Source organism: Symphalangus syndactylus, chromosome 4 (assembly GCF_028878055.3).
Source record: "Symphalangus syndactylus isolate Jambi chromosome 4, NHGRI_mSymSyn1-v2.1_pri, whole genome shotgun sequence".
Lineage (NCBI taxonomy): Eukaryota > Metazoa > Chordata > Mammalia > Primates > Hylobatidae > Symphalangus > Symphalangus syndactylus.
Window position 1 is genome coordinate 102804182 of NC_072426.2, and position 23116 is coordinate 102827297.

The 23116-nt window shown below is 33.4% G+C and overlaps 1 protein-coding gene across 12 annotated transcripts in view; it reads right to left on the reverse strand.

Annotated features, from left to right (window-relative positions):
* The window catches only part of SCLT1 (sodium channel and clathrin linker 1), a 215444-nt gene that overhangs the window by 111318 nt on the left and 81010 nt on the right, over window positions 1-23116 (reverse strand). For 7 of the 12 annotated variants that reach the window (XM_055275877.2, XM_063638191.1, XM_063638192.1 and 4 more), the window contains exons 6-9: window positions 21308-21443; window positions 17223-17345; window positions 15422-15487; window positions 9431-9501 (exon numbers count right to left, since the gene is read on the reverse strand). In XM_055275877.2, the coding sequence (XP_055131852.1) occupies window positions 9431-9501; window positions 15422-15487; window positions 17223-17345; window positions 21308-21443 (396 nt within the window). The remainder of the gene's footprint in view (window positions 1-9430; window positions 9502-15421; window positions 15488-17222; window positions 17346-21307; window positions 21444-23116) is intronic. The other 5 variants (XM_063638194.1, XM_063638195.1, XM_063638193.1 and 2 more) reach the window with 1 other exon arrangement.

Below are 23116 nucleotides of genomic sequence, written 5' to 3' on the forward strand. Positions count from 1 at the left end.
ATAAGGACCCCATGCAAATGCTTTACTTAGTCTTTTTTGTTTGTTTGTTTGTTTGAGACAGATTTTCACTCTTGTTGCCCAGGCTGGAATGCAATGGCACGATCTCGGCTCACCGCAACCTCCACCTCCCAGGTTCAAGTGATTCTCCTGCCGCAGCTTCCCTAGTAGCTGGGATTATAGGCATGTGCCACCACGTCCGGCTAATTTTGTATTTTTAGTAGAGATGGGGTTTCTTCATGTTGGTCAGGCTGGTCTCAAACTCCCGACCTCAGGTGATCCTCCCGCCTCAGCCTCCCAAAGTGCTGGGATTACAGGCATGAGCCACCGTGCCCGGCCACTACTTAGTCTTTATAGTACATCCTTTTTAAAGATAACATTGGTTATTCCTAAAAAGATATAATAAATGACAATCTTTCCCTTCGAAGACTTTACAAGGCAGGAATAAAATCTGAGCACATGAGAGTTGGAAAATAATTATCATCATAACTCAGTTGGATATATATTATAAATAAATATATAAGACAAAAAAAGCACCTCTGGAAAAACAGTATAAATCTCAGTTTAAATGAATAAATCCTGAGTAGGTTCACAAGAATCAAACAGTAAAAATCTGGTAGAATGAATGAGAGAAGTCTTTCTGGAGAAGGCAAGTTTTAGATAGGTTTAGAAAATTATAAATTTTCTGAGAAACAGAATGATCTAAGGCAAAAAGGAAGTTACGAAAAGTTCTTCTGCGAGAAACAACAATATGACTACTTTTCTGTATAACTGGAGGTTTGAGGAGGATCAGGTGAATGAAGATTCTTAAGAAAATAGGCTGAAGAGTTTTATCTACTATGACAAGGTATCACCAAAAACTCTCAAAATGAAATATGATTGAAGCTTTAATTATAAGTTCACATGATTTTAACTTTTTTGCACCACACTATCAGACAACAAATGAAACTAATATGTTTCAGTATAAGTATAAACTTAAACAACTCTAGTGCTTAAGGAGCTTCTAATTTAGTTATTCTTGGCATGGCTATATAGAGCATCTCAAAACCTAAATTCTGGTAATGTCAATATGCCCATCATTCAGAATCTGTCATACTTGAAAGCGACACTCTCTTCCATAAAAGAAGCATCTGTTTATCCTTATGTTCCTTCAAATCTGTGGCAGGAAAAGCAAGTATAGTTTTATGTATACAACTCTGAACTGCTTAATGCTAAGCTATGGAATACTGTCAGTAAATATTATGGCAAAGTTGTTCATGGACAATTAAACACTTAAGACGTTTTAGGCTTTGGAAAACTGCAACTAGTTTTATCAATCTCTAAACTCAATTTATAATCCTTAGGCCCTAATGTCCACACTAAACGAGTCTTCCAGGCAGACGTCAAAAATCAAAGTATCTACTTATCATACTTTCCCCCCAATCAACTCTGCTACTTGACTTCCCTACTGCTGTGAGTACTGTCAGAGAGCCAGGCTTAGAAGCTCACTAGATTAGCAGTTACAAGATGTGAGTTCTAATTTGGCATTTCCATGAATTTGTTGTGCAACTCTGGACAAGACAAATAGTTTCTAAGCCTTTGGTTCGCTTTGAGTTTTCTATAAAATTAGGAAGTTAAACTAGATGAACATTCAGATACCTTCTAGCAATAAAATTTCATGATTCTTCCCCTGTCCTTTAGCCCAATATTACGAAGTTCTGCCCATTTTTCCTATATAGACTTTTTATATGCATTTTTATTCTCTATTTCCTTTACTATAATATGATTGCAGGTCTTTATGAACCAATTTCCTTACTCATCCTTCCAGGATCTCTACCTTCTAATTTATCCTACATATGCCAAAAATCTTACATTCTTTTTTTCCTTCCACTCTTTTCTTAATCTTGAATGTAAAGTTGAATTTTTACACTATTAATTCCAAGACCTATTATCATTATCAGCTGTAAAAGATATTCTCATTTGTTTATTTTTGCTCATTCCCAATCCCTTTCTCATTCTCCTCCATTTCATAAGTTCACATTAAAATGTGATATATCCTCAGATATACACATTTACTGGTAAAACATATATTGTTATTACGAGCGTATGTTTTATGCTATGGATCCGTATATTTTACTTTTTAAATATAAACATTGTTTTCTAGTTCTACCCATGTTGCTGTAAATACATCTTTACGTTTAAATATGTGTTTCTAAATGATGCACAGTATTCCACACGATGTAATTACCACATTTTACTGTTCATTCCCTTAGTGACAAATACCTAGGTTGCCTTTAATTCTCTACTTCCACAAATAGCCTCATTCCACAGAGACAATCATTAACTTGAAGTAAGGATATATCATTTCTGGGAATGGTACTTTATTCTCTCGTAATACATACACACATACACTACATATATATGTAACAGATATATAATTTTTACTATATATTATGAATATATATTGATATACCCATATACATATATCGATGATCAATACACACTATTGTTTAAAAGATTTAAACTGTATCACACTGTAATTTTTTGGCCTCGTTATTACACTCCACATTTTTACATTGATTGCTGAGTGTGAAGTAGTATCACGTTTTCTACTTGCATTTTCCTGATTGCTGTAACTTTTGAAATGTTTATTCATATCGTTTGCCTAATTTTCAATGAGTTAATTATTCTTATTGATACTTAATCAGTTAATGTGTCCTTAACACTAACCTGTTGTCAGTTACAATACATGCATTTTAAATGTCTTCTCATAGACTATGAGTTGTCTTTTCATTTGACTTATATTGTTTTTGTAACAGAAGCCTAATATCTTAACATATTCAAGTAAAGAAATCTTTTCCTTTTTGGCTTGTATTTAAATCTTTTGTTTTTTTCATGATAGGCTAATTTTAATTTTTGTAGAGATGGGGTTTCACCATATTGGCCAGGCTGGTCTCGAACTCCTGACCTTAGGTGATCTGTCCACCTCATCCTCCCAAAGTGCTGGGATTACAGACATAAGCCACTGTGCCCTGCCTAAATCTTGATTAAGAAATATTTCTCTAAGGAGAGGAAGCAGAGCAAGATGGCTGAGTAGAACTCTCCAACAACCGTTCGCCTGTAAAAATAACAAATTGAATGACCACCCACATAAGAAAGCATCTTCATAAGAACCAAAAAATCATGTGAGTGATCACAATACCTGGTTTGAACGTAATATCAAGGAAAGAGGTACCGATGCGTGTAGGAAAGACAGTTTTTCATTACCTATACAAACTGCCCCCAGCCCCAGGCAGTGCAGAGTGGACAGATAATTTGTGTGCTAGGGGGAGGGAGAGTGAAGCAAGTGTTGAACTTTGCATTAGAATTCAGTGCTGCCCTGTCACAGTGAAACACAACATAGGCTAGAATTCCACCAGCACCCATGGAGGGAGCATTTAGACCAGCCCCAGGCCAGAGAGGAATTCACCATCCCAGTGGGAGGAAACCAAGTCTCTGCTGCCTTCACCACCACTGACTAAAGTAGCCTGGGCCTGGAATAAATTTAAGTGGCAGTCAGGCCACAGGGACTGCAGTCCTAAGGCAAGCCCTGGTGCTGCACTGGTCTCAGAGGCAGTACACTTAGGGTACAATACAGTGTGACCAGCAGTGGCAGCCAAAGGATTGCCTGTGTCATCCCTTCCCAAACTCCAGGCAGTACTGCTCCAAAGAGACTCTTTCTGCTCAGGGAAAGGGGAAGAAAGAGTATAGAGGACTGTGTCTTGCAACTTGAGTACGAGCTCAGCCACAGTAAATGCACCAAGCTGATTTCTGAAGTCCCAGATTCTAGATTTTTGCACCTGGATGGGTTTCTAGACTCACTCTGTGCTAGAAGAGAATCCACTCCTCTGATGGGATGGACCCCATCCTGGCAGAATTCACCCCCTGCTAACTGAAGTGGTCCTGGGCCTTGAATAAACATCAGGCAGTGGTGGCTGGAGGCCTTGGGTTAGCCCCAGTATTGTACTGGTCTGCAGGGATTCAGGTGTGACTCTGTGTAGTGCTAGCTGTAGTAGCCATGAGAGTGACCACGTCACCTCTCCCAAACTCCAGACAGCACAGTGCACAGAGAGACTCCTTCTGATTGGGGAAGGAGTAAGAGACTTTGCCTGGTTACCCAGGGAATTATCCCTCATCTTACTGAAGTCTAGCAAGTCTGTGTTTGTAGGAGGATCTAAGAGCTGCAGCATTCCTAGGCTTAGGAATCTAAGCCTAGGAATGGTTCTGAAATGGCTTCTGTAATGTTCTGAAATGGCTTCTGTAATGTTCTGAAATGGCTGCAATAATTGCAGGATTAGGTCAAAACACTCAATCTCTTTTGGATTCGTGGAAAGCCCACTCTAGAAGGAAGAATACAAACAAGCCAAGACTGCAAAAATTATAATACCTAACTCTTCATTGTTCAGATACCAATGAGCATCCACAAGCACGAAGAACATCCAGAAAAACATGACTTATCAGATGAACTAAATAAGGCACCAGTGTGACCAATCCTAGAGTGATAGAGATATGTGACCTTTCACACAAGGAATTCAAAGTATTAATTGCTGTTTTGGGGAAGCTCAACAAGTTTCAAGATAACAGAAGGAATTCAGAATCCCATCAGAAATTTGACAGAGATTGAAATAATTTTTTAAAAGTCATGTAGAAATTCTGGAGTTGAAAAATTCTGTTGAAAAACTGACAAATGCATCACTCTCTCAAAAGCAGAACTGATCAATTGGAAGAATCCATGAGCTTGAAGAAAGGCTATATGAAAATACACACTCAGAGGTGAAAAAAAAGAATGAAACATGCCTACAAGATCTTTAAAACAGTCTTAAAGGGGCAAATCTAAGAGTTACTGGTCTTAAAGAGGATGTACTAAGAGAGATGAGTGTAGAAAGTTTATTCAAAGAAATAATAACTCAGAACTTTCCAAACCCACAGAAAGATACGAATATCCAGGTACAAGAAGGTCAAAGAACACCAAGCAGATTCAAAACAAATAAGACTACTTCAGGACATACAATAATCAAAGTTTCAAAGGTCAAGGATAAAGGATCTTAAAAGAAGCAAGAGAAGAGAAGCAAATAATATGTAAAAGCAAAATTGTCTTTCAAACATAGAGAAATGAAAACTTTCACAGAAAAAAAAAAAGCTTATGGATTTTGTCAACACCAAACCTGTCTTACAAGAAATGTTAAAGGGAGTTCTTCAATGCAAAAGAAAAGGATGTTCATTAGTAACAAGAAATCATCTGAAGATATAAAACTCACTGGCAATAGTAAGTACACAGACAAATACAGAATATTCTAACTCTGGTTAGACTCCTTTAATTGTAATGGTGGTGTATAAACCACTAATATCTTTTGTCAGAAGACTAGAAGACAGACTTACCAAAAATTATAAATACTACAACTTTTGAAGAGATAGACAATATAAAATATATGTAAATAGAGACAACAAATCAAAAAGCAGGGGAGATGAAGTTAAAGTTGGAGTTTTAAATTCTCTTTGCTTATTTTTCTTTATAATCAGAGTTAAGTTGTCATCAGTTTAAAACAATTGGTTATAGTATTTGCAAGCCTCATGGTAACCACAAAAACAAAAACCTATAATAGATACAAAAAAACCCGAAAAGCCAAGAAATTAAAATATACTACAAGAGAAAGTCACTTTTACACAAAGGAAAACAGAAAGGAAGGAAGAGAGGACCAACAATACAACCCCAGAAAAAAAGTAACAAAATGGCAGTAGTGAGTCCTTACCTATTACTAATAACATTAAATGTAACTGGACTAAATTCTCCAATAAAAAAAGAGTAGGTGAATGGATAAAAAATAAGACCTAATCATATGCTGCCTACAAGAAACTCAATTCGTCTATAAAGACACCTAAAGACTGAAAATACAGGAATGGAAAAAGACAGTCCATGCAAACAGAAACCCCAAAAGAGCAAGAGTAGCTATACTTACACCAGATAAAATAGATTTCAAGATAAAAATTGTAAAGAGAGTCAAAAATGTTATTATATAATGATAAAGGGGTAAATCCCACAAGAGGATATAAGAATTGTAGATATATATGTACTCACAGCTGGAACATCCAGATAATATAAAGCAAATATAAGAACTAAAGATAAAGTTAGACGCCAATAAAATAATAGCTGAGAACTTCAACACCCCTCTTTCAGAATTGGACAGATAATCTACATAGAATATCAACAAAGAAACATCAGATTAAATTTGTACTATAGACTACATTGACCTGATAAACATTTACAGAATATTTCATCCAACAGGTGAAAAACATGTCTTTCTTCTCAGTATATGAAACAGTCTCAAGGACAGAACATATATTAAGCCATAAAACAAGTCCCCAAAATTCAAACAAACTGAAATCTTATAAAGTATCTTTTCTGACTACAAAGGAATAAAACTAAAATTCAGTAACAAGAGGAAGTTGAAAACCACACAAACACAAGGAAATTAAACAATATGCTCCTGAATGACCATTGGGTCAATTAACCAATTTAGAAGGAAATTTAAAAATCTGTTGAAACAAATAAAAATAGAAACACAATATATCACAAGCTATAAATATAGCAAAAGCAGTACTAAAAGTGAAGTTTATAGCAATAGATACCTCCATCAAAAAGTAGAAAAACTTCAAATAAACAACCTAAGGATATATCTTAAAGAACGGGAAAAGCAAGAGAAAACCAAACTCAACATTAGTATAAGAAATAATAAAGAGCAGAGCAGAAATAAATAAAATTCAAACTAAAAACTACAAAAGACAAATGAAAAAAAGTTGTTTTTTAAGACAAAATCAATAAACCTTTAGCCAATCTAAAAAAAAAAATACGGGAGACTCAGGTAAATAAAATGAGATGAAGGAGATATTACAACTGAAACCACAAAAATTCAAAATATCATTAGAAACTATTATGAGCAACTATATGCCAATAAATTAGAAAATCTAGAAGAAATGAATAAATTCCTAGAAACATCCAACCTACCAAGATTTAACCACGAAGAAATACAAAACTTGAATAGACCAATAACAAATAAAGAGATAGAAGTGGCAATAAAAAATCTCCCATCAAAGAAAAGACTAGGACTTGATGTCTTCATTGCTGGATTCTGTCGAACATTTAAAGAAGAACTAATGCCAATCCTACTCTAACTATTTCAAAAAATTGTGAAAAGAATACTTCCAAATTATTAATACTTCCAAACTTATTCTATGAAGTCAGTATCACCCTGATACCAAAACCAGACAAAGACACAACAAAGTAAGGAAAGCTATAGGCCAACATCTCTGATGAACACAGATGCAAAAATCCTCAACAAAATATTAGGAAACTCAAATCAACAACACATTAAAGAGATCATTCTTCATGATCAAGTGGGATTCATCCCAGGGATGCATGGATGGTTCAACATGTGAAAATCAATAAATGTGATGTATCAACAGAACAAAAGACAAAAACCATATGATAATTTCAACTGATGCTGAAAAAGTATTTGATAAAATTCAACATCCTTTGTGATAAAAACTCTAAAGAAAACCTGGGTATAGGAGAAACATATCTCAACAAAGTAAAAGTCATGTATGACAAACCCACAGGTAATATCATACTGAATGGGGAAAAACTGAAAGCCTTTCTGCTAACATCTGGAACAGGACAAGGATACCTACTTTCACCACAGTTATTCAACACAGTATGAGGAGTCCTAGCCAAAATAGTTAGACAAGAGAAAGAAATAAAGGGTGCCCAAATTGGAAAGGAAGAAGTCAAATTATCCTTGTTTGCAGATGACATGATCTTATATTTAGAAAAACCTGAAGATTCAACCAACAAAACTATTAGATTGGATAAATTAAGTTGTCACATAAAAGATCCGAGTTAATGGGTGCAGCAAACCAATATGGCACATGGATACATATGTAACAAACCTGGACATTGTGCACATGTACCCTAAAACCTAAAGTATAATAAAAAAAATTAAAATAAAATAAAAAAAGATCAACAAACAAAAATCAGTATTATTTCTATATGCCAACTGAACAGTCTGAAAAAAAAAAAACAAGAAAGTAATCCCATTTACAATAGCTACAAATAAAACAAAATACTCAAGAACACATAACCAAAGAAGTAAAAGAACTCTAAAAGAAAACTGTAACACTCTGATGAAAGAAATTGAAGATGACACAAAACAATGGAAAGATATTCCATGTTCATGAATCGGAAGAATCAATATTGTTAAAATACCCATAGTACCCAAAGCAAACAAATCTATAGATTAAATGCAATCAAAATACCAATGACATTCTTTACAGAAATAGAAAAAAAATCCTAAAATTTAAAGGAAACCAAACAAGACACAGAATAGCCAAAGCAATCCTGAGCAAAGAGAACAAAACTAGAGGCATCACATTAACTGACTTCAAATTATACTACAAACGTGTAGTAACCAAAACAGAATGGTGCTGGCATAAAAACAGACACATAGATGAACTGAACAGACAGAGAACCCAGAAATAAATCAATGCATTTACAGTCAACGCATTTTCAACCCCTATCTCTTGCCATATACCAAAACCAAATCAAAATATATCAAAGACTAAATCTAAGACCTGAAACTACGAAACTACTAGAAGAAAACGTTCGGAAATACTCCAGACATTCATCTGGGTAAAGATTTCTTGAGGAGGACTTCAAAAGTACAGGCAACCAAAGCAAAAATGTACATATGGGATCATATCAAGCTAAAAAGCTTCTGGACAGCAAAGGAAACAATAAGTAAATGAAAAAACCCACAGAATAGAAGAAAATATTTGTAAACTACCTGCTGGACAAGGGATTAATAACCAGAATTGGAATATATAAGGAGCTAAAACAACTCAAGAGGAAGAAGAAGAACAAATAATGGGCAAAATATCTGAATAGTCATTTCACAAAAGAAGACATACAAATAAATGGACAATAGGTATATGAAAAAATGCTCAAATGATTTGTGGGTTCCTGATTCGTGGATTCAACCAATTGCAGATTGAAAAAATTTTAAAACAATACAGTATATAATCTATTTACATAGCATTTACATTGTACTAGGTATTATAAGTTATCAGATTATTTAAAATATATAGGAAGATGTGCATGGGCTATATACAAATACTTTGTCATTTTATATAAGGGACTTGAACATCTGTGTATTTAGAGGTCTGACTGTATATCACAGTTATCAAATAATCATCTTGATTTCAGTTTCTTCCCATCCTAACAGGTCATATACACAAGAAGATATTGGCAGAAGCTTAATAAAAGGAAGGAAAAAAAACACCCATGGGGAAAATTATAGCATCATTAGCTCCCCTGAAGAAAAATAATTAACAATGAAATAATGAAACTCATTTTTGAAAATACCTAAGTTTTTTTCGGAGTTGTTCGATTATCACACTTTGTTCAGTTACTGTTTTCAGAAACTGTTGGTTAGTCTGCCACAAGAAAAAAAAAGAATCAGTATTAGAATATTTAATAACTGTATCTTTAAAGATGACACATCAGACATACAAGTAGAAAAAAAATTTAATGAGATTTATGATAACGATTAGATTTTTTGAGGGTAAAACGTAACCTTGGCCTTCTTTCCTTGCCTTTACTACTTCATTGGATACCTGCTTCACTTGAAACTACCTACACCTGCATTCCTGTCTTAGGGCTTTCTTTGGCTATCTGAATCTCTTTGGTCATCTATCCACCTGTGCATAAAGCTGTACGTGTTATAGAACTAATGTTCTACCCTGTTCTGAGCAGCCTGACATGTCTGAAGGGAACTGGTATATAAAAAACCCAAACTCACTTCTCGCATGGGTGAAATAATTCTGAGGCTTGTGTTCTATACTGTCTTTCAGAATTCATTAAGTTTTAGTTACTCACAGTGTTAACTTGCTTAATTTTAAAAAGCCCTTTATTGGCTGTCTTCTCTTCTCTTTGGTACCACTTCCCCACCTTCTTACTGGTGCTCCCTGGTATTACCTACTAAATAAATGACACGTTTTGGAACTTTTTCCTGAAGGTCGGCTTCTGGAGAAATCCATAGTAAGATATGAAGTAGTCTTCTAAATGTAGAAAAACTTTTCCTAAGGGAACTGATTTTCTTCCATAACTGCTGGTTTTATCCATGATGATACAAATTCCTTATCCCTTTTCTTTATATATTATGGCTGCTCTCGATTGATTTTAATAGTTTTGATTTAATCCTGTCCCAACATATCATGCTTAAATTTCTCCAACTAAAGTCCCTGAGAGAGCTTTCATTGTGCTTCTCTCATGCTCTGAGCTCACTGACTTCCTATTTTTAACATACTATCGTATTTTCCTCTGCCCAGGATGTCATTCTGCCTGCATCCATTCCTCAATACCATGTGTGGTTTACTCATTCTCAGGTAGAATTAACTGTTTCCTTTCTGCACTTTGATAAAACTTAATACATGCCGTTACAGTGCACATTAAATTTAAATATTAAAGTGTAGGTATTCCTGACTAAAATATGAGCCTTTTTAAAGGATCAGCTTTTCCCAGAACTCCTAGTGCCTCGCACATGATTGAGTACATCACAGGCACAACTAGTGTTTTATTATATATACTGTCTTGGCACTAGCATAATTAATGCTTGTGTTTTTGACCATTTGGGAACACCTCAAAGATAGATTACATAGAGCAATTAACAGAAGTATAAGCTAAAATTCTGCGTTTTAAGAATCTAGTGCTGGAAACCAAGGTGCTTAACTTGCTAGCAAGCCTAGTAAGAGCTTCACAACTGCATCTGAATATGGCATTGTTGTTCTATATTTATGACCATAAAGAAAATTATGTACTATATTAATATTTTAGAATTAGGAGACTCAAGAAGGTGTAGGGAAGCATCCTTTTCAACCATCATCTATTTAGCACCTTTTTCACTGATTATTTCATACGTCAGCCTGTTTTACCAAGGAGACAGAGATCTTACGGTTGATGCATTTTTGCAACTTAGAGAACCTATACTTTCATTCAAGATAAGTATGCAATTAAATATTTTTGAGTAAATTATAGAGATGAGCAAATCTTAAAAAATATTTCAGTAAAGTAAACCTATGGGAAATGTGAAATTATATCTACAGCATAATAAATAGAAATATATACTTTTATGTACCATTCATGTCAGAGCATATCTGTTGCATATTACTAATTTGCATTGGTAAAGAAAGATATTTATTTGTATCAATTTGTAGTAAGAATACTTACATAAGTTATACACTTTTAAAACATGTTTAAGTGTACAATACGTTATTGCTGACTACAGGTACAATATTGCACAGATCTCTAGAGGTTATTCATCTTGTTTGACCGAAACTTCACATGTGTTGATTAGTAAGTCCCCATTTCTTCTCACCATAGGCCCTGGAAGTCACCATTCCAATCTCTGTTTCTATAAATCTGTCTAGTATAGATACTTCGTATAAGTAAAATCATACAGTGTTTAGTCTTTCTGTGACTGGCTTATTTCATTTAATGCTCTCAAAGCTTATTCATGTTATCACATATTGCATAATTTCCTTCTTTTTAAAGGCTGAATAGCATTCCACTGTATGTTTATACATTTTAATCCACTCCTCTTTGATGGACATTTAAGGTTGTTTTCATATCTTGGCTAACGTGAATATGCTGAAATAAGCATAGGAGTGCTCTTCAAGATCTTAATTTCAATACGTTGGGATAAATATTCAGAAGTGGGATTTCCGGATCATATGGTAGTTATATTTTTATTTTTTTGAGGAAACTCTATACTTTGTTCCATGACAGATGCACGGTTTTGCAATCCCACCAAAAATGTTCAAGGTTTCCAATTTTTCCACATCCTCTTCAACACGTGTTGTCTTGTTTTGATAATAATCCCTCTGACACGTGTGAGGTGATACTTCATTGTAGTTTTAGTATTTGTGTTTCCTTAATGTTTAGTGACATCGAGCATTGGGCATTTCTTCACATACCCACTGCCTTGGAAAAATATCTATTTAAGTACTTAGCTCATTTAAAAATCAACTTATTAGGTTTTTTTGTGTGTCTTCTGTTTTTTTACTACTGAGTTATAGAAATTCCTTAAATACTTTGGAGATTATTCCCTTATTGGATATACGGTCTGCAAATATTTTGTCCCATTCCATAGTTTGCCTTTTCACTCTGTTGGTTTTGTTTACTATGCAAAAACTTTTTGGTTTGATGTAGTCCCACTTGATTACTTTTTTCCTGCTGTCTGTACTTTTGGTGTCATATCCATGAAATCGTTGCCAAGACCGATGCCATGGGGCTTTTCCCCTAGGTTTTCTTCTAAGAACTTTATGGGTAAGAGGTGTTAGATTTAAGTCTTTAATCCATTTTGGGATGATATTTGTGTGTTGTGTAAGATAAGGGTCCAAAATCATGTTTTGAATATGAATATCTAGATTTCCCAACTCCATTTTTAATTCAGTTATTGTGTTCTTTAGGTCCATAATTTGTGTGCTACTTTTTAATATTTTTTCTCTGTTGCAATTCTCACTTTGTTCATGCATTGTTCTTTTAACTGTGGTGAGCATCTTCATGAGAGTTATTTTTAATTCCCTATCAGGTAATTCATAACATCTTTTCATTAGGATTGGTTTCTGGAGATTTATCTTATTTCTTTGTATGGAACATCTTTAGCTGGTTCTTCATTTTTCCTTGACTTTGTGCTCACGTCCGTACATTACAGAAAGCAGGCACCTCTCCCAGTCTTCATAGATTAGTGTCATACAAGAGAAGACCCCCACAAATCAGCTGGCCAGAGATTCAGCAGGCCTCTACCAACTCTTTCCCTCCCCAGGGAGATGCTGGCAGCCATGGCTTTGTCTGCTTGCTCTGTGATGAGCTGGGGGGTAGGGAACTATAGCATGTATCAGCCCAATCTGCTATCTCTGTTCTTGCCTAGGTGGCTAGACTATGCTGGAACTATTAGAGCTTCTTGAGACAGATGCTATTTCTCTAGGCTGCCCTAGAGAAGCTGCAGTGCTGGATCAACTTTTCCCTTCCCTAGGGGAAAGCTGAGAACTGAATTTTCATCTACTTATTCTGTGCTGAGAAGAGCATAGGACCAATGCCATCTATCAGTCCAAACCAATGCCTCCATTCTCCCTTGGTTGGCCAGACTATGCTGGATTTGTGAGCTCTGAGACTGGCAAGATAGAGACCAGTATTCTGGGGACCACCCTCAGAAAATTTGGGGTGATGAATGCACATACCTAATCCCTTCCCTCCCCTGGGTGAAGCTGGGAGCTAAGGGGTCTCTTTTTGATCACATGGCATGGCACTGGGGACAGGCTGCCTAGCAAGAGAGGGTCTCAAATCTCCCTGCTAGCTTTGGTGAGTCTGGTTTTCCAATCCCCCAGGAGGTGAGAACATTTCCATTCATTTCTGATTTATCGCAAAGGAAATTTGTCCATGAATTGTTGCTGAATTGGTTTATCTGTGGGGAGAAGGAGTGTCCAGGGTGTCCTACTCTGCCATGTTAGTCAAATTATATTGAAAGACAGTTTATTTACTCACTGCATACTCATCAATTTATTCTACATCTATAAGAATCTATTCATTTAATGAGTTTATTCATGTAATCAGAAAATTTTTTGTTGGAAACTGCTTGATTTTTAAAGGGCACTTTTCTTCAAGTTTGATCTTGACTCATACTTGCCCCCATAACTATGTTCTGAATGCTCTTTGAAATGTACAAGATCTTATCACTTTGCTTGCTCCCTTTATACTTATCAGTCTTCTTTGCTATTCATTATATACATTAAGAACAACTTAAAATTTTTTTTTTTTTTTTTGAGATGGAGTCTCGCTCTGTCGCCCAGGCTGGAGTGCAGTGGTGCAATCTCGGCTCACTGCAAGCTCTGCCTCCCAGGTTCACGCCATTCTCCTGCCTCAGCCTCTCCGAGTGGCTGGGACTACAGGCGCCCGCCACCACGCCCGGCTAATTTTTTGTATTTTTAGTAGAGACGGGGTTTCACCGTGGTCTCGATCTCCTGACCTCATGATCCGCCCACCTCGGCCTCCCAAAGTGCTGGGATTACAAGCGTGAGCCATCGCGCCCGGCCTAAGAACAACTTAAATTTTAAAATTTCTTTCAATCATTTACTTTTATCTTAACCACCTATATAGTCTTTTCTATATTTTTATAAAACTCTCTTTTATCTATCATGCCATTTCTTTATCAGTTTTCTTGTATCCAGTTTATTCTTAGCTCCGACCTGGAACCATGAATACTTCTGCCTTAGAAATTTTTAACATATTCCCTTGGAATATACGACATCCTTTTCCCATGACTTTCTTTCATCAAAATCATAATAAAATAGGGGCTCTGTGATATGATATATCAAAGAATGATATAATTCCAATTCTAGGAGACATATCGAAGAAGTAATGAATAATGATGATGCTAGGTTAAAGTACTAATTCCATATAGAAATATATTAAATTAAAAAATGCCTTTCTTAATTATAGAAATCAGTAACCATTTTGTTCTGGAGTACTAGTATTTTAAAACTCTAAGAAGTATAATATAGTATCAAAAACTGTATTGATTAGACATTTCAAATGTTAACAGAATAGGTACAGACTGGTTTAATTATTTTTACATGGTTAAAAAAGAAAAATTTTTAAAGTAGAATAAAATTGGATACTTACTTTTGATGGCACAAATCCATTGTTATACAAAGACATTTTTATTAGGTACTAACAAGAATTAGCAGAGTAACTAAGCAAGAATGAAGAAGGGAAAGAGAGAGGAATTACCTGAAGTGTCATAATTCTATTACTCAACAATGAAGTAAAAATAACATTCCAAGAAAGTAAAGAAAACAAAAGTGAGAGAATAAGAAGGTAAAGAGCAGAACTGGGAAGACTAATTCTATTTATTTTAGGAAAAACTTACAGGGAAATTTAGGAGTACCATACCAACACATGGTCCTTAGTTTCCTAAAACTTTTTAGGAAATGGGCTATTAATTCATTAAACAATTACACTATTCTTATTAAATACCTGGCAGTGTGTCAGGTGAAATAAAAAAAATTAAGCATGTACTCTACTCTTGAGGAACTCACTGTCTAGATTAGTCTAAGGAGACCTTACTAAGAATCGTAAGAGGATTTCCAGATTAAGATATATTTCAGAGAGATGTTAGATCTCCAAAAGGTCCTGTAAACTGTGTCATGCTATTGAATGAGAAAGCAAAAGTAAAAGAAAAAAGAGTATTATCTAATTTCATGCAGCATGCTTTCTTATTGTTGATTTATATTAACACAAATAAATATGATTATTAATAGGGACAATTTCTAGTTTATATAAGTAAGTATACTTAACCACTTCCATGTTCTCATTAGTAACATGAAGTCGCTTGGTCAGTTGTTGAAAATCAAATAGCTGATCCTACAGTGGGAAGGTAAGGGGAGTATATAAATAGCATTTTGTTGTTTATAACCCATATTTAAAATTAAACTAAAATCAAGTCTAAAATCATTATGCCTAAGTTTAGATAAAATTAGTAGTGTTTCTTATTACTATTGTGTGAATTAGTAGTTGAAAAACTAAGAAATTTTTTAAATGATTAAAAAATTAAAGCGGCAATGCTGAAATTAATGTAGCTGTTTATTTTGTCAAATAATTATTTCTAGAAATCAATTATTAAATATTATTTTAAAACTCGAAGAAATAGATCATAAAAAATTATAAGTGATTAGAAATTCTAAATACTAGAGAGACCTTGTCCAATATTGGAACGTCACTTTCAAACCTACTCAAAACCTGTAATACAAACCATGGCACAGGAGTTACTGCCCACCTTTTTAAAAAAAATTCTCATGCCCCACATTTTAAAAATTGTTTGATTAGCTGTTACGATTCTATTAAACATTATTTGTACAGATGACACAAAGTTGGGAGAGGCTGTAAATATACTAAATGACAGAATTAAATAGATAACCAGGGAAAAAAGAATGAAGTGTTATTTGTAAAGTCTTGTATAAGGACCCATCAAACTATGTAGCTATAGTAAAAGAATGATATTATTCAAGTGAAAACAAAACAAAAATCCAACCTTGTGGGCTTAGTTGATTGATCTAAATGTGATCTAAATGAGGAAACAGCCCCCAAAGAACTTAATATGAATAATGGTTTTTAAATCTCAGAGGTAAAAGTCCAGCAAATCAGATTGATTACATGTGGGCGTTTTTTCAAGCCATGGCATGTAAAGAAAAATCATTTTGTAAACTGTAAAGCATCATGTAAGTATTTTTACAATTTCTGTAGGTAGACATTTCTAATTATAATAATAGGAATATTCATTAACAAGAATTTGAAAAGTCTGTAAATGAGAGCTGAAGAGAGGTATGAAAACCAACTTATTTAAAGAGCTACCTCTCAAAATACATAGAAAAGAGGTCAGAATTAGAACTCCTCCATAGTGCTCAATGCACCTAGCAATGAAAGAACCAACAGAAGAATAAAAGAGGTAGATTTCCCAATGGAATGGATGGTCTTGTGAGATAAGGAGTTCTTGTCAATAGATGTGTAAAGCAAAAGCTAAAGCTAGATGTCCACTTTGAAAGAGTGTAGAATGATTCTTGCTTCGGGTAGAAAAAAGTCTTTTAATAACCATTAAGATCGCTTCCTGTTGTAAAATTCTATTCTGATTAATTTATGATAGACAAAATTGACACCTATTTTAGTAACAGGTCACATTTAAGGGTATTAACATTTGATTTTACATAGTGTTCCCACTGTATTTGAGCAGGTTTCTTCACTGGCCATAAACTAATGAACAATTTTGTTTTGTTTTGTTTTAAAAGTCAGGAAGGAAATCAAGCAAATAAAAACTTTGAAGGTTTATTTATACAAAATAATGTTAAAGTTGCTCTTTAGCACTAAATTCAGCTTTCATTGCTGACAACATTATAGAACCAAATGATCACTGTCCAGTTCTCTAATTAGCTTACCTGTTCAAGAGTGTAACCATCAAAGATCTATATATTATTAACATAAATAATAAAGTGATTAGAAATTCTAAATGCTATAGGGTAGAGTCTTAGGCGTTCCCCTCTAAAATGGTTTCTTCAGAGTGCAATTTCTTATTGATATACAAGAAAATGATGAAATCCAAGATTACCTTTTGTTTTTGACTTTCAAATACATGAATCTGGGCCTCAGTCATATGTTCCTGGTAAAGCTTGTGTAGTCTGTCCAACTCCTGAGAAACAGTCTGCCAGAGTTCCACAGCCTGAGTTTTTTCCTATTAAAAAAATTTGGTAACTCATTATCAGCAGGCTATTTATTGTATAGTACAAATGGATCATTTTCTTTTATATTTATAAGTTCTTATAAAGTCATTTTATAGAATAAGTTCTTATAAAGTCATAAAATAAAATAGAACTGTGTAAAGATGGTATTATATATTTTTGATATGAAGTTTTATTATTAATAATTTAGAGAGTAAACTTGAAGACATAAAGTTCCTTATTTTGAAATTGTGTTTTTACTCAGATTTAGCTAAAATTAAAATCCTTAACAGAGATGTAGATTTAAACCATGTTCTTTGTTCCACAAGAAAGTATAAGCCCTAGAAACTGATGAAGAAGAAAACTGCCTCCTGGTAAAGTACAATATTTTTTTCATGATCATAAAAGTAATAAATTTTCATTGTGGAAAATTAGGAAAATACAGAGAAAAACAGGAGAAAATCAGAATCACCTACAATTTTACTGCCTGATAATAAATATTGCTAACATCTAGACACAATCATCTTTTTAAATGTTGATGCATTCATGTTTATAAATGTGATTCCAGGGGAGAATTTTGTAATTATTTTAACAAAATTAGGGACCATATAGTGGGCTACTTTACTTGCCATTTTATAATGATTTTATAATTTTCTCAGGTCACTAACTATTGTTTGCATACAGTATTATCTGTGGTACAGAAACTTTTAAACTTTGAAAGGTCCTAGAAGTCAAATTTATCTTCAGAATAATATGTTAACATTATTTGCCTTTTTACTCTCATCCTCTCACAAATGTACAGTGAAGTTTTCTAAAGTTTATATGATGTGATGTCATCCTTGCTCTAAGGGCTAATAGACTGCATGCTTATGCTCCTACTTTTTTTTTAAGTCTCAGTTTTAATTTGTAATACAATAAATACTGATAGATATGTAAGCCACAAAAACATAAGGCACCTTGGAGTACACTGAGGTATACCATGCATTCAGAAAATGAACAAATTGTACATTTTTATAAAGGAAGTGCACTTATGTAACCAGCACCCAGTTCAAGAGAAAGAACATTACCATCATCTAGAAGCCGACCCTCTTGTGATCTCTTCCAGTTACTATACTCTTCTCCTAAATAACCATTTCCTCGTGTTCCTAACACCATAGATTAGTTTCGTCTAAAACTTAAAAAAAAAAAAAAAAAACTGTAGGCAAATTAAAAATTTTAAAAGTGGTTTTAAAATTTGTAGATAAACACAGAATCTGGAGCCAGAAGATATGGGTGTGATCTCTAATTCCTGGCTGAATAGTCCTGGATAATTCACTTTATTTCCTTAAGACTCAAGTTTTCTTTTCAGTAAAATGGTCGTAAAAATGCCTCATACCTCAAAATGTCCCACTGTTTCTCCAGACCTGTCTGATGACAAAAATCACCTAGACTAGTAGTTACACAACCCAGATTCTCCTAGAGCTGTGGTTCTTAAAGGATCTGCATCATCAGCAACACCTCAGAACTGTTAGAGATGTAAATTAGTGAGCTCTTTCCCAGACTTATTGAATCAGAAACTGGGGTGGTTGGGGGGGTGGGGAGGCACGGCAGAAATCCATGTTTCGAAAAGCCCTCAAATGATTATGATGTACACTATATAATTTTTAAAAATGGTACAACTTACTATTTGGACAAACTACAATTTAACTGATTCCATATTTAAGATTTTTAAACTATGTCAAATGTTTCATTACAATAAATATTATAATGAACATATTTACTCAAAAATTGTTATATTCAGTTCTTTAGAACAAATTCATAAAATCTATGTGGTGTCATCATCTAATTACTGGATCAAATAATGCAAACATTTCTAAGGCTCTTCTTCTAAACTGACTTCTAGAAAGATTTTTACAAATCATACTGCAACAGAAAAAATATTTTAAACTGAAAATATTAAGCTAGGAACTTAGTATCGTGCTATTGCTATTGGCTCCTAAAGCAATATATTTACACTACACAGCACCTTTTGCACATAATTTTGATTCTTATTTGTGAGCCTTGCTGTTCAATAATGATAATAATGATAAAAGGCAAATTTATTAACTTACATATGTGCTAGACATATAAGCCTAAATTTATTTCTATTTACTCCCATGAAATCAATTATAAATCTGTCCTCGTCTAGAACAAACAGCATGCTTTCTTCATTATTTCTTTCATCACATTTAAAAATTCTTTCCATTCATACACTAAAAAAAATTAGTGTTAAATACATGTTCCTTATCAAACTAAATATAGCCTTTCTGACTTACCTAAAATATCATTTTCATAATTATAGAATTTTAAAACCAAATTTTCAGGAAATAAAACTGAATTTTCAGATAATTATCAAATCAAAATTGTAATTTAGAATTTGTAGCCCCCATTTATAAATGAGAAAGCTGAGGCACAAGAGTTTTTTCTATGATCACAAATCTGGAAAGTAGAAGAATGGGGATTTAAACCCATACAAGATATGAAACATTTGGGATATAACATTGTAAATTAAAATAAAATTCTGTTATGAATAAAATTCACACAAAATTACAGTTGAAAAACAGGATATATTTAACATAGCTGCTCAAAGATTCTAATTACTATGAGAGAAAAAAGGAAAAGTATAATTCTAGAAGAAATGCAATGTTAGAAAAATATAGTAATATGAATATAATCTTTGAAAATGGAAGAAAACAATACCAGAAAAAAAGAAGACTGAAAAATGCAAATTTAGAGAAATAAAGGATTTTTTCCTTTAAAAATTTCCATTGAGATTAAAATATTCTCTCTACAAAGAACTTAAACAGATTTACAAGAAAAAACCCACCAAAAAGTGGGCAAAGGAAATGAACAGACACTTCTCAAAAGAAGATATTTATGCAGCCAACAAACATATGAAAAAAAGCTCATTATTACTGTTCATTAGAGAAATGCAAATCAAAACGACAATGGAATACCATCTCACACCAGTTAGAATGGTGATCATTAAAAAGTCAGGAAACAACAGATGCTGGAGAGGATGTGGAGAAATAGGAACACTTTTACACTGTTGGTGGGAGTGTAAATTAGTTCAACTATTGTGGAAGACAGTGGCAATTCTTCAAGGATCTAGAACTAGAAATACCATTTGATCCAGCAATCCCATTACTGGGTATATACCCAAAAGATTATAAATCATTCTCCTATAAAGACACATGCACATGTATGTTTACTGCAGTACTATTCACAATAGCAAAGACTTGGAACCAACCCAAATGGCCATCAATGATAGACTGGATAAAGAAAATGTGGCACATATACACCATGGAATACTATGCAGCCATAAAAAAGGATGAGTTCATGTCCTTTTCAGGGACATGGATGAAGCTGGAAACCATCATTCTCAGCAAACTAACACAGGAACAGAAAACCAAACACTGCATGTTCTCACTCATAAGTGGGAGTTAAACAATGAGAACACATGGACACAGGGAGGGGAACATCACACACCAGGGCCTGTCGTGGGGTTGAGGGCTAGGGGAGGGATAGCATTAGGAGAAATACCTAATGTAGATGATGGGTTGATGTAGATGATGGGTTGATGGGTGCAGCAAACCACCATGGCATGTGATACCTATATGACAAACCTGCACATTCTGCACATGTATCCTAGAACTTTAAGTATAATTAGAAAAAAAAAAAAGAAAGAAAAAAATATTCTCATAAGAAAAAAAATCACATCAAAAGCTTTATGATTTAATTAAACACATTTGTAACAACCAGTGAGGGTATTTGGCAAGTACATTTATAACAGTGAGAGTATTTATTACAAGTGTTGCTACCTGTAATGATTCTTATAAACTAGAAAATCATCATGTTACAATTTTATTATTTTGTTATCCATAAATAATGATTAACATGAATTTTTTCAAAGGTATGTTAATTCAGAATATAATTTTTAAAAATACATGTCACTCACTTGATTGGCTAGCTGCAATTGTTCTTGAAGGTTTCTGACTGTTTCATCATCTGCATATGTATCAGTTCCTATCTCTGTGCCAAGGGGAAAGGCCTCCAATTTTTTTTCAACAGCATCTTTTAATTCACTGTGCAACCTTTGAAACAAATAGTTAACATGACAGTCTCAAGTCATTTTAGTAACAGTAATTACTGTTTTGAGGTCAATTAAACATTTGGGTCAACAATAACTCTTTACACAAAATCATTTTTAAGTAGACTCCAAATAAAAAATTAGAAGTGTTTAATTACCATTAAATACTGTGCTATAAGAATCAAAAGATTATGTAACAATTTCAAATGCATTAAATCGATCACAATTAATTGAAGCATGATTCAGCTTGTCCTAGAGAGGTTTTAATTTTTCAAAAATTTTCAAAAACTTTTCAAAATAGTAAATTCAGATATTATCTCTTATTAAATGATACAATAAGCCATTCAGAAAAATTCTAAAATATCTACATATATCCAGTCAATTAAGTGAAAATTATATATTAAATCCTGTAGAATTATTTGCTATTTTCTTCAGTGTGTTTCACAAAACTCATTGGAATTCTTACTAATTCCAGCTAACAAGCAAAGAGAAGAAAATGGTCACTGGCTATAAAACTAAGACATCAGAAGATTTATTTTTCAGCACATCCTTACATAAGCTCAACAATAATACTGAAAGGCTAAAATTCGACTTTAATCTTAACATTAAAGTAAATTACAGATATTTCATGCTTTAAAACAACTACAAAAAAAAGCAAGGAAGGTTCAACTTGAAAGAATGCTTGTTTTAATTTAAAATAATACATACTTAAGAGAAAAAAATGTACATTTTCAGAAAACACTCTTATTTCATATAATCATAAGCAGAAAATATTTATAGTAAATACATTACAAAGTGAAAATAACAAAATAAACTACATCCATCTACCTAAAACATTTAGAGGTGAATGAATGATTTACTAATATTACAAATCTCCTTTGAAACAAGAAAACTTAAATCTTGATGTCAAAACATATTTATTGAAAACAAAATTCATCAAATACAATAAAACTGAGGAGGTAACACTTTAGAAACAAAAAATTTAATTACTCTGAAGAAAGGATAGAGCTTGAAAATTATTCTCTAATTAAAAAACTTACAAGTATTGGTTAAGACAGAAGTTTTTATTTTTAAATATCTAACAGTGTTTTAACAAACTTTTATTTTTCCTATATGAAATGTTTATCTCATAGAGAAAATGATCAGTATAGAAATATAACAAGTTTTGGAAAAGATACCCCAAGTCCTATGAAAAAAACCATTATTAATTCTGTAATACATTTTCTAGCAGAATTTTTACTTTCCATTAAAAATAGACCAATGACATACTGTATTGCTAATACTATAATCTGTCTCTTTAACTGTAGTATTGAGACATATGCATTCTCTCATATTCTAAAAAGATTTCTGCAAATATTTTAAAGATGACATAATATTCCATCATTTTCATCATATAGTTATCTGCATCATAACCTATCAATTATCCTAATCCTTTAAATTGATTGTAAAATGAAACGAAAAAATAGTAAAATTAATATTTAGTACACTGTACTTTAAAATATCAGAACACTGAGAATTAAAGTGTCTTATTTCTTTGTTAAAAATGTAGTTATAACAAGAAGTATAATTATAACTGACAGTAAGAGAGTTTTTAGGGTCTTAACAAAATTTTTAGCCAGGTACGGTGGTTCACGTATGTAATCCCAGCACTTTGGGAGGCCGAAGTGGATGGATCAC